The sequence below is a fragment of the Erithacus rubecula genome (genome assembly GCF_903797595.1).
Source record: "Erithacus rubecula genome assembly, chromosome: 11".
Taxonomy (NCBI): Eukaryota; Metazoa; Chordata; class Aves; order Passeriformes; family Muscicapidae; genus Erithacus; species Erithacus rubecula.
In genome coordinates, this window is record NC_136663.1 from 15,154,471 (window position 1) to 15,166,927 (window position 12,457).

General features: G+C 39.3%; 1 protein-coding gene across 2 annotated transcripts in view; it reads right to left on the minus strand.

The window, feature by feature from the left end:
* COL4A3 (collagen type IV alpha 3 chain) overlaps positions 1–12,457 on the minus strand; it is a 55,586-nt gene that overhangs the window by 17,051 nt on the left and 26,078 nt on the right. For both annotated transcript variants that reach the window (XM_079315602.1, XM_079315603.1), the window contains exons 17-34: positions 12,196–12,249; positions 11,763–11,804; positions 10,987–11,074; positions 10,589–10,624; positions 10,107–10,271; positions 9,812–9,904; positions 8,990–9,085; positions 8,573–8,643; positions 7,197–7,385; positions 6,190–6,358; positions 5,219–5,311; positions 4,682–4,786; positions 3,237–3,334; positions 2,706–2,856; positions 2,476–2,589; positions 1,534–1,701; positions 1,133–1,222; positions 389–523 (exon numbers count right to left, since the gene is read on the minus strand). In XM_079315602.1, coding sequence (XP_079171728.1) covers positions 389–523; positions 1,133–1,222; positions 1,534–1,701; positions 2,476–2,589; positions 2,706–2,856; positions 3,237–3,334; positions 4,682–4,786; positions 5,219–5,311; positions 6,190–6,358; positions 7,197–7,385; positions 8,573–8,643; positions 8,990–9,085; positions 9,812–9,904; positions 10,107–10,271; positions 10,589–10,624; positions 10,987–11,074; positions 11,763–11,804; positions 12,196–12,249 — 1,957 coding nt within the window. The remainder of the gene's footprint in view (positions 1–388; positions 524–1,132; positions 1,223–1,533; positions 1,702–2,475; positions 2,590–2,705; positions 2,857–3,236; positions 3,335–4,681; positions 4,787–5,218; positions 5,312–6,189; positions 6,359–7,196; positions 7,386–8,572; positions 8,644–8,989; positions 9,086–9,811; positions 9,905–10,106; positions 10,272–10,588; positions 10,625–10,986; positions 11,075–11,762; positions 11,805–12,195; positions 12,250–12,457) is intronic.

The following is a 12,457-nucleotide window of genomic DNA, read 5'->3' on the forward strand; positions in this document are numbered from 1 at the left end:
GGAAGTCAAGTATTTCTGAGCAGATTTAATGTCTTTGCAATCTAGTATCTGGTTGGCAAGTGTAGCCATTTCTGTGCTCACAGGATACTAAATGTGTAAAAACTTGAATTCATATATGTATAGAAACCTCCTGGTACTACTGACTACAGCATTAAAATAAGAGCTTTTTAAAGGAATTACGACTTGTTGAAATTGAACTGAATATCAATATAATATCCAACTATCCCATAAATAAGAAGGCAGTTCTAGTGTTGAGCAATAATTATTTCAAAACCATATGAGTACTCTCAGCAGTAGAGTCAGTTTATTTCATATTTTAGAGTCCACTGGAACTGAAAAGCAGATGACAACCCTGATTAGTTTTAATGACAGAACAGTGAATGTGTACCTTTCAAACCTCGCTCTCCTTTGTCCCCAATACCAACCAAGGTCTCAGATGGTCCAGGAAAACCTTTAGCACCTGGTTCACCTTTTTCTCCAAGAAAACCTTTTCTTCCCTTTATTCCTGGGAAGCCAGGAGAACCTGCAAGAAAATTGAGTGAAATTTTCTGAAGAGACCTGACTAGATGATATAATAAAAAAACCCAGAAATGACAATAAAGCCAGATACCAGAAACCAGATAATGCCAATCTTCAAGAGCAATTTTAATTTAGATATGTAAATATACATTCCAAATTAACAGCTGAAACTAGCTTCTTACCTGCTCCAATCATCAATAAAACACACACAAATACAGATTATGGCAAGAGGTGGAAATTATTTTTTTTATAGTGAATAAACATAATTCTGTATCTGTTAAATAAATATAATAATGGTATCCACATAGGATGGAAAAAAAAAACAAAACAGCAAAAAGGCTCTCTGCTCTTTATTCAGCAAATCACCAGCCACTTAAAAAAAAATTAAAAGAAAAGGTGACAAGTCAAAGCTGCTGAAAAATATGATGATGTCATTCAGTCTGCAGACTGCACATATGCAGAGAAGAGAGATTTACTAAGACTCAAAGAAATTCCAGTAAAACATCTGTACTCAAGAGGGATAATACACACAAGAGTGGATCACAAGACTAACTTGAGCATTGAAACTCCTGTATTCTAAGTAATAATGAAGCCAGATAGAGTGGTCACTTGCCTCTGATTCCTGGACTGCCTGGTCTTCCAGCCATGCCAGGGGGTCCAGGAATTCCTAACAGTCCCATTGCACCTGGATCTCCCCTTGCACCTGTGGAATTGAAGCAAAAGGAACATATTAGTCAGTACTTGATCAGTTAAACAGAACATTACCTCACAAAACTACACTTATGCCTGTCATGTCATTGTTTAATTGCTTATTTTATTTCTTCTCCATTTCTGTAACTGTCCAAGCCAGTTTTCCCAAAGATATCTCAAAAATAAATGAGTACTCTCGAGGGAAAAATATTTCAGCATCTTCAGTCTAGAAAAACATGACCTTTTTGCACACCCTTTCACTAAACACTTTTCTGCAGACTCACCTAATTGCTACATAAAAACAAATACTTGGGGAATCCTTACCTGGCAAACCAGAGATTCCTGGTCTTCCAGACTGTCCCTTGGGACCAGGTAATCCCGTACTTCCCTGGAGACCTATTAGTCCAGGTTCCCCAGGCCTTCCATAGATTCCAGGAATACTCAGACCAGGAGGACCTAGGTTTCCTTTTGAACCCTGTAAACCTCTTCCTCCTAAGAAAATGCAGGACAGTGTAATATGGTAAATCTGTCTGAAAAACAAACCTTCATCTCTGTCTTTACATCATAAGCATGAAACTCATATTGAACTCTGCTTGTTTGAGGCTAAACATGACATCTGTAAAGCAACAGACACATACAGAAAATCTTACAAGGGCTGTAGGTTGGGTTTTTTGAAAAGAGGGAAAAAAAGTGAGAGAAATCTGTTCTTTTCAAAAAAAAAAAAAGAAGAAAAATCCAAACCTGAAAACCCCACCAATTTTGCATTAATTCTTAATAAAAACTTTTTTTAAAAAATCCTTTTGAGATCATATACAGAAGGAATGTGCTGCATACCTGATTGTGTTTTTTTAAAAAAGAAAATCATATACAGTATAGGCACGTACTTCTGGGACCCTAAATTGTTTTCCTACCTATCTGGGCTCTTCCTTTCTTTTATTTTTTTATCAATCCCATTATACCACAGAATCTAAGTTCAGTCCCACAGGGGAGATATGACTGAAATATCCTTTTCCCTGTGGAATTTCAGTCAGTTTGTGATTACTCTTTATGCTGTCTGGTGGAATCTGAATCTTAATCCATCTTCATCAGTGTCTGTGCTTCTTCCAATCTACAGAAAGAATATCTTGTAAATGGACTCATGTTTTCTTGCATTCTATTCTATAACCAATATGTAGAAACAATTTCAGCTCCCTCAGTCCATTGGAAGGCAGCAACAAAACCAACACTCACCCAGCCAAACGGCATTTTTGGGTCAGAAAGTCCTACCTGGTGGGCCTGTAGCTCCCTGGCCACCCAGCAAACCTGGCAGGCCAATAAGACATTCAGCAGGTCTCCCAGGAAAACCTGGGTCTCCAGGAACTCCAGGTGAGCCACGATCTCCTAGAAGACATGAGAGTGGATTCAAAGTCAAATTTTAGGCTTTGAGTGAACATTGTTTGACTTGGTTTTGCTTAAAACAACTTGCTGTGATCCCTGAGCTTCTCTGGCAACATTACCTCTTAGTCCCTCATCACCATCATGCCCAGGATGCCCTGGTAGGCCTGGGAGTCCTGGAAGTCCAACTTCACCTTTTGAGCCAGGACTGCCATGACCTCCTGGTGAACCCATTCTTCCTGGCTCTCCAGGAATAACTATGCCTGGTTCACCCTGCAACACAGAGAGAAATGTAAACAATCCTCTCTGTTTTCCAAATCTGCCAAAATACTTTCTCCACTGTAGGAATAATGACCTCATTTTATTAGGGTAACTCTCCATTATTCCCTTTGGATCTTTCACACTAATTACTAATGGTCTGAAAGCTTAAGTAGGAAAACATCCCAAACACTTGGAATTCTGAAATCTTGTACTTGCATCTAAAATTTTGGCTTGAACTGTTTTATAGAAAGAATTTAATTTCATAGTTTGTGCATAACTAGTCAAGAAACAAAGGAATTCCTATATTCCTTACAATTCTTTATTTATTTGCTTAGTATAAAATTTAATGAATAGGATCTATGGAAAAGTCTGTGCTGTATTTCTAACCAAACCTTTTGTCCTGGTTGTCCTAGGTTTCCAGTTCGGCCTGGATCTCCAGTCTTTCCTTCACAACCTGGTGGCCCTCTGCCTCCTGCAAGTCCTTTGTCTCCTGCAAAAGGAATTAAATGGCAGTGCAGATGGTTTATTTTACAAAAGGGTATTTGTGTGTGTGTGGTCATGAACGTCTGACACTAATGGACTTGCACCTTCTGTCCCCTGGGTTTAGGAAGGACATTGAAACACTTGAGTGCATCCAGAGAGGATGGTGAGGGGCTTGGAACACAAACCCTGTGAGGAATGGCTGAGGGAGCTGGGGTTGTTCAGTCTGGAGAAAAGGAGACTCAGGGGTGACCTCATCACTGTCTAAAACTCCCTGAAAGGTGGCTGTAGTCAGGTGGGGGTTGGTCTCTTTCTCCAGGCACTACTGACAGAACCAGAGGACACAGTCTTCAGCTGTGCCAAGGGAAATATAGGTTTGGATATCAGGAAAAAGTTTTTTACAGAAAGAATAATGAAGTACTGGAATTGTCTGGCCAGGGAGATGGTGGAGGCACCATCCCTGGATGTGTTTAAAAAAAGACTGGATGTGGCACCCAGTGCCATGGTCTAGTTGAGGTGTTAGGGCATGGGTTGGACTCAATGATCTTAAAGGCCTCTTCCAACCTAGTCATTCTGATTGTGATCTTGATTTCAGAGTTGATGTGACACACAGCATCTTGTTTACATATTGACTCAAAATTGACTAATACTATTTGTCAACATTATTCATAATGCTATTTGTTACAAGCTAATTTGAAGCAAGCCACTCTTCTTTTTTTTAAGTGAACCCATTCTGATGTGAGTTTCCTACTGTTCTCCTTAACAAGCAGCTTGGTACAAATTTTAGTATCCGAGTATTTTCTGTTAAGTCCTGTCCTTACAAGATTTTGAGAATTTCCTAGTATTTCTAGTGTTAAAAGGGAGTTATAATTTTGCATGAGGAATGGCCAAATTTATAGTATTGAAAATGCTTTCTATTACCTGCACAATAGAGCAAGCATTGCATTGAGCATAACCAAAATTGATTGAAAAGAAAGTAGACACTCATACAGCTCTGTCTCTGTAACACATATCCAGGTAAAGAGAATCCACCTGAATTAAGTGCAGCACTCAGATAAGATAGCTGCACCTAGTTGGGGCAATATTCCAGAAAACAAAAATATCTTTTAAAGTATTTTCCTACCGTCAGCTCTGATATTTGATACTCTGAAATACGTGAAAATATTTCAAACTTGCAATTTCTAACACTAAGGCAGTAAATTACAAGACTGATAAAAACTTATATCTGTTTATCAATTTATATTTTTAACTTGCTAATTATTTTAAGGTGTACTTAATTTGTTTGTTTGTTTGGTTGGTTGGTTTGTTTTGGGTTTTTTTTTTTTTTTTTGTGAGAAGATAAAAAAAGGCATTTTACCTTTTGGACCTGGGTTTCCAGGAAACCCAAGCCCTGGAAAACCTGTGTCACCTGTTGGTCCTGAATGTCCTGGATCACCTGGCTGACCTCTTGCTCCAACCCTACCTGTACAAAGAAAATAAGTAAACTGTGAATTGTCTTACCACAGAACATCAACTTGTAAGATTATGTGTGTTATAGTTTATCATTATTAATAAGGACACAACTGTATATTGTATTAAAATTTAGACACTATTTCTCTACTGCAGGTTTTCACAGTTAAAATGCTAATTGCATTCACAGTACCAAAGCATGTATAAGCCTGTGAGTTAAGTTTTTATGCAATCTGGCCAAATTCCAGACACCTAGAAACAGCTACATGCAGACATGAATCTTCCACTTCTTGAGAGGTTCCAAACACACTTTATAGGAGTAAGGCTTGAAACAGAATCTGTCCTGCACTGCTCAGGACAGTTTTAAGGACTATTGTTCTACAAAACCCAAACAACTAACCAGTCTCTGATTTTAACTGTTTTACTGATTTAGTAGTGTACTTACCAGGCATTCCTGGGGGTCCAGGTAAACCATGTGGTCCCTGAGGTCCAGGCAATGCAGGTAATGGAGTTGCCTGACTGGTCTCTCCTTTCAGACCTTCAGCAAGTACGTTATAAAATATTACAAGGGTATATAGTTTGGCAATATGTAATCTCAAGCATTTAAAATATTAATGAACAATCTACTTGGCTAAAAATGTAGTCTTCTACAGTTTCCATATTTCTGAAACTCGAACAGGCTTTGAAAATCCTTCACTCCTGACTTCATTAAGCAAAATCATTTTATTGACACATGCAGTCTTCCTCTCACCCCTATTGCAGTCTAGTGGAGACCCAGAAAAGGAAGCAGAAAGTCACCAGGAAAATGATGCAACTGCAAAATGCTCAGATCTGCAACTCCATGTCATAAAGACTCAATGGGCATTATCTTTAAGCAACCTTGACTACGTCTGCCATTCAGCTGAGTTCTTCCAGATTATGCTTGCCTGTAAAGACATACACTGGTATGTTTCCAGCAGTCAAAAATTATTATGCCCTTTACATTTCACCCTGCTGACTCAGTTTACACAAATGATGATGACTAGATGCATATTTGAATACTTTTGGTGTCCACAGTGAGGACAGTCAAGCACTGGAACACATTGCCCAGAGATAATGTGCTGTCTTTGTCCTTGGATATTTTCAAGGACCAACTGGATAATGCCTTGAATAATTTGGTCTGGTCTCATAGCTGTGCCTGTGCTGAGATGAAATTCAGACTGTAGAGTCCCTTCCAACCTCAATTATCTTATCACCCTAAGACTTTTGCTACTATCTTTGGGGGACCAAAGTTGGGACAATGCTGTGGAAGTCCAGTGGCAAGGAGAGGTTTCCCATATTTCATAAATTACGTCTTTGATTTCAATTTTTCTCTGCAATTTTAATCAAGCACTCCTTAAGACAGGTAAAACACAGCAAAATAGGGAAGTTACAAACCAGCTTCTCCAGGTAATCCAGGTGGTCCACGGATTCCTTTAGAGCCTTTAAAACCTCTTACTCCTTGTGGTCCATAACCTGGCAGTCCAGGAAGGCCCATTTCTCCAGGAAGCCCAAGTCTACCAGGCAATCCAGGTAATCCTCTATCTCCTTTTGATCCAGGCAATCCCTAATGATTACACATATATACCAAACATTACTTGCTTCCCACACCAGCTTTCTTAACAAAATGCACATTTTTCTGACTATAATCTTGTATTATTTTAGTATCAGAGTAACTGATAATTTAAGAAAAAAAATTTCCTCTGATTTACTTGTAATTAAATTAATATAAATTTGAATATTAATGCTTACAAAGAGCAGGCTATTAAGAGGGAAATACTACAAATAAATACAATTTATTTTTTCCAATCACAGTGTTGCTGCATTGTACACTTTCCTTCTGTTTTAAAACACATTTGGCAAAAAAACCAAACCCACCTCAGCTCTGACTTTCCTTGAATACTGTGGAGTCAGGTTTAGAGACAGTTATATCTGAGTCATGTTAACAGTTTAAGCCAACATAACACAAAAATAATGGTTAGTTTTTGTTTTTGCTGAGTTCTGCCCTAACAATTCTAGTTTTATGGTCAGTTCTCACTGAAGATTGACCCATAAAGACTGAACTTTTGAATTATTAAGCATTATAAGTAGTCAGGAAAATACTTTTAAAAAAGATTTTATCCATTGTAGAAATCAAACAAAATGCTCCAAATTAACACCTCACTAGACTGCTGAGGTTTTTCAGCAATGTGTACCTACACTGGCCTCATCTCTCTCTGGTATTACATCAGTATATTTCCTTCCCTTTCATGCATATTGGTTGTTACAGCTGAAGACAGTACCCTCAGTCAGGCAGGGGATATCAGCTGAAATATCTGCATAGATTCAACAGATTGTTGTACAAGATGAAATACTGACTTAGGTTTCCATGACTTCCATATTACGTGCAAAAAGTGCATACCCACCTCTTCACCTTTAGAACCCTTGGATCCTTTAGAGCCAGGTCTTCCCATAAATCCACTTGAACCTCTTCTTCCTTTGTCTCCCATGGCTCCTGGATCTCCTCGGTCACCTTTTGGCCCTTCTGGATGTACATATCCTGGCTCACCTTTTGATCCTTTACGTCCTTGCTCTCCTCTAAAACCTTGAGGTCCCTAAAATAGAGTTATCAAAAGAATTTCAGTGCTAGATGTATGCCATCTGTTTCCAAGTTTTCTCTTATTTTTAAAATCAAATACCTCAGAGGGGTTCTCCCTATTCTCATTTTTACCCTCTGTAATGGCACACTTCAATTAACAGGGTTTTGGGGTTTTTTGTGTTTTCTTTTTTTCCTGCCTTTACTTCTTTTGACATGACTACCATTTCATTTATGCCACTACAAACAAGAATAATGTAGCATAATTTAATGAGTAAAACCATGGCACAAAAGGAAGGACTTTAAGGCCTAGGTAAAGATTTCTCCTCCACATGGGAATGTTTCCCCAGGGACACTCTAAGTGCCATAGCTGGCTCTGTTCATAGTTAACTTCCTTCTCCCTTCTCTCCCCAACAGGTTACAAAGCAGGTACACTATCCCAGTGGAAGCACACTGGGCTCTCGTGATCTTGGGCACGTGAACTCTTTAGGGGCTCCTGGCAAAGCCTGTTAGCAGACTCATTCTGCATCTGTATAGCAACCACCACAACAAATACTTGTGCAAGATTATTTATTGGACAGCACTGGCTGTACTTTCCCGTAATTACTACTACAGGCACAAGTTAGCACAACCAAATGACACGTGTGCAGCAGGTGGCAGACGTCATAACATAACAGACCCTTTTCCTAACACTTTCCAGAAGGGACTGTCCTTTGCACCCCTGAAGAGGCTATGAGGAGAAGCAAGTTTCTCTGTAAAGCTGGGGCTTTAGCAACTCCTGAGTATGTTGGAAATGAGAAGTAAGAAGTCTGACAGAGATCACAGCACACAAAAATCTGTACATGCTTTACAGTCACTGCCATGATTATTGAATTATATAAAGGAACAGAAGGTAACTATAGACTAACCATATCAGACAGAACAAGCAATCTCAGCACCATGAAATGCAGCACAGGTTAATCACACAGGTATTCATTCATCTGCCTCATTGACTGGGATAACTTGCTGCACTCAGCAACCAGGCTCATGTAATGTTGTGCGAGCCATATTCTCTGCCTTGCCTCCCATGCTGACACATTCATTACAACAGGAAAAAACCTGTTAAGATCACGCAGTATGACACTGCACATAACGTTAGGTAGCCATGAGGTTTCTCTGAAATAATTATTGTGGGATCTGAATGTTAATCTGAAAAACCAGTCTTACTTGAGCCCCTGGAAACCCTGGTGCTCCTGGAGAACCTGGAGAACCTCTTGGACCTGTTGTTCCTTCCCTACCTGCAAAAGAAACAGTATATCTTGTAAAGAAAAATTAAAACAAGGACATGGATTTTGACAAGCTGCAATAACTGCACCCAGTATTCAGTGTTTCTGTTGTTACATTGATTACTCATCATAGACTTAGCTGGCCTCAGGCTGCACCTAAAGCCTATCAGCACTCCGAGTTCCCATCTTTTAGGGCTTGTGCTCATATCAGCAGAAGGAGCTGCACCAGGCTCACACTCAACACCACCTCAGGGCTAGTTCAAGGACTGCAGGCTGCTGACATGCCCACACATGATTCTCAGGCTAAAAGCAAAATCATTTGCACTCCTACTATCCTGTTAGGAACAAGGGAGTTTACCAGGCATGCCATCCTGACCACGAGGCCCAGGAGAACCAGGAAGACCAGGCATTCCCGGAATGTAGCTACAATCAGTACACACACCAGCATCATCACCTAGAATGAAAATAAATCATTAGTTGCTTCACAGCAAGTCATTTTCAAGCTTGACTAATGTGCTACTTAGTTTGTTATAGCTAACACTTTTTACCCAGGAGTGGTAGAATCATAGCCTTAATTTTGTTGGAAGATCACTTCTAACACACTATTAAATTACCTGTGGTCAGAAAGCCAATCAGATCTGACTGCAATTAATTGAAAGGACAAAAACATTTGGTTTAAATCTCTTGATTTTTTTCAAGTCAAGTTTTAGCAAACAATATGGATACAGTCACTTTACTGATAAGCTGGATTCTCTTAAAAGAAGCAAGGGACACATGCTTCCAAGTAACAGAGATCTGTAACACTCAGGGTCATTCTAATGACAAACAAAGGACAAAGAGATTCAGCAGCTCCTGTGGGTGGAAGTGCAGCTTCTTTCAGAGACCAGCTGTCAGCAAGAACATAGCAACAGAGAGAACAAAGCCCTACCAATCTGTAGTAACTGTTTGTTCCAGTGAATATCTACATCCTGCCACAGGTCTGTACAGCTGGTGTGCAGCACTGGCACATCACTTCTCTTTTAGCTGATGTAAGGGGAGGAAGACATCTCACTATTCCTAAAACTCTGAACTCAGCAAATGATTTAAAAGGTAAATTAAATTTTTAAAAAATCTCATGAGGATCTGTGAAGATTACTGGATTGTACCACCTACTTCTGAGTGCCAGTTATCTGAAACTGACCTCTCATGCCGGTATCTCCTGGAGGTCCTGGAGGTCCTGTACACCCTGGCTCTCCAGGAAGTCCTGGTAGGCCAGCTCCAAATGTTACTCTACCTGTTAATGAAATGAGCATGGCATTACATCACATATTAATCAGACAATTCTCTACTTGCTAAGGGAGAAAAAAGTTGCAGGAATGAGCTAGAAACAGTATTCTGATCTTTATGGGTCTCTTCCAACTTGAGATAGTCAAAAATTCATTTAAAAGAGTAAGCTACCTGAAAAAATCCTGAAAAACACCTGCAACTAGAAGTACCTGGTTCTCCTGGAGGACCTGGTAATCCAACAGAGCCAGGCCTGCCAGTAATACCAGGCAGTCCTGGAGGGCCTACAATATGCAAGCCAGTTTGTCCTCTCTCTCCTTTTGTTCCTTTTGGTCCGGGAAATCCTGGGGGACCTCTCAGACCAGGTCTTGACATACCTAACCAAAGGGGAAAAAACACAAAAACAGAGTTATAGAATAAATGGCATTTCAAAGCTAATTAAGTACTCAATAGGATAAATGACAGACAGACACATCAAGTTCATCCCACAAACCTTTTTCATCTTGAAATATATGAATCAAAGTGAGAATCTACAGACATTTTTAAATTATCTTTAATCTAAGTAGTTGACCCATCAAAGCTCCTGGGTTTATAGTACTTAGATATATTTTTAAAGTCATCTGAAATGAATATTTGCCAAAGCTGATTCAGTGTAACAGACAGAAAGAACAATGTATTTTATTATTGCATATACCTGGTCTACCAGCAGCTCCTGGGGGACCCTGAGGCCCTGCAAAAGCAAGACATTAAAAACTTGAGTTAAAACACTCTATACTTTACAAAGTAACTATTCAATAGCATTGAATACAAACTTGATCTTTTGTATTTTAAACTTAAATGTTAAAATAAGAACTTGGTTTTGCCTGAGTGGGCATCTACCAATCATGTAACTGTTGCATACCAGAAATTATTTTTAAGGGTAAATAATGCTATAAATCAGAGTCTCAGGATACATTTCAAGTCAGCAATTAGATGTGAGCTTAGGAAATATTCTTGTAAAGGCAGAAGAAGGTTGCTCAAAATGTAGTCTGCAAAAAACCCTTTGAGTGGAGTGCTCTTGCAACAGGATGATAGTTTTGCTGTCCCACTCACCAGGCATGCCACGTTGACCTTTTGGTCCTGGAGGTCCAGGGGGTCCTTCATCCCCTTTTTCACCAACCACATAATCATAATACTCAGTCTCAGGAAAAAGGTGGTAAAAAAAGAAAGAGTTGCAAGAATTAAGAAAGAAACACAGTATCTCACACTGAACACATGATTAAAGCAATGTTTGATCTCATTTATAATTTTGATGTGCTGACACCACAAGATCTTACTAATTACAAGCAACCAGCAATTATAACTGTTATTAGCAACAGTGGTTTTTTAGTATGTTGTCAATATCACAAACACTTCAGCTTTTTACAAAGCTATTTCTTCTGAACAATTTAGGCAGGTTTCCATTAGGTGCACATGGGGCCTTTAGGAAAGCCACTAGGGAGACAGCATGACCAGACAGGGAAGTAGTACTCATACCAACTCTTGCTTTCTTTAAAAAGTGTTTTTAGGATTTTAAAATTAAGGTCCCCTGTTCTGCAACTGATTAGAAATTGGTTTAAATATTAACTCCTGTGAATTTTTGTCAGTGTTCTTTGACAGTCCAATCTCCTGCCATAATTGCTGGATCCAGATGAGGTCTAACCAGGCACAGATACTGTATGCAATTCCATATGAAGGAAGATCTCATCTCTGTGAGAATCCCAGTACTTTGTGAAAGCCATGATTGATTAGAGCCTCACAGGACAACCACTATTGCCTCATGCAAACAACTTGGATTATTCTATTCTAATGGTTTAGAAAAATTATATATGAAGGTAATTTACACTTACTCGACCACAAGCTCCAGGTGGACCAGGGTTTCCTTTCATCCCCTTCACCAAAGAACAGAGATGGGGTTTTTTATTAAAAACAATATAGGTATGGAATGACATTTGCCCACTGTTACTTCAGGTACACTGCTCAAAACATTAAAGAAAAGCAACTGTTCCTCACCAGTCCTTCACCACCCTGTCTCTGATCCTTACACAACTATTCAGCTGCATATACCAAAACCTACAGGAACTCAGAGACATAGATGGACACCAGTTCAAACACATGGTTTGTTTCAGCTGGTCTATTTCCTATTCCATGATACCCTTACTTGTCATCTCTTAGGTCAAGTGAAACATATTATATACACAGTGATAAAGAAAATTACATAATAACCCCCAAACATAGCTTAACCTCATCCTCAAAAGCAATAAAAAAATCATTGGACAGTACCTTAGCTCCTTGCCTTCCAGCCAGTCCTGGCTTGCCCTGTTCACCCTTCTGTCCCTGTAGGTGACAATACACAATTTTGTAAGGATTGATCTTCTAGCACTGACAACAGTAAGATCTAAAATATAAAGCTTTAATCTTTCATGCTGATGGCAAAGTGAATGCAACTTGCCCAGGAGAAGAAACTGCAGGGAAAGGTACAATTTGAGGTACAGCTCCATGTTTGTAGGAAAAGCTGCAGGTATCCCATCCAAACTTGCACTGA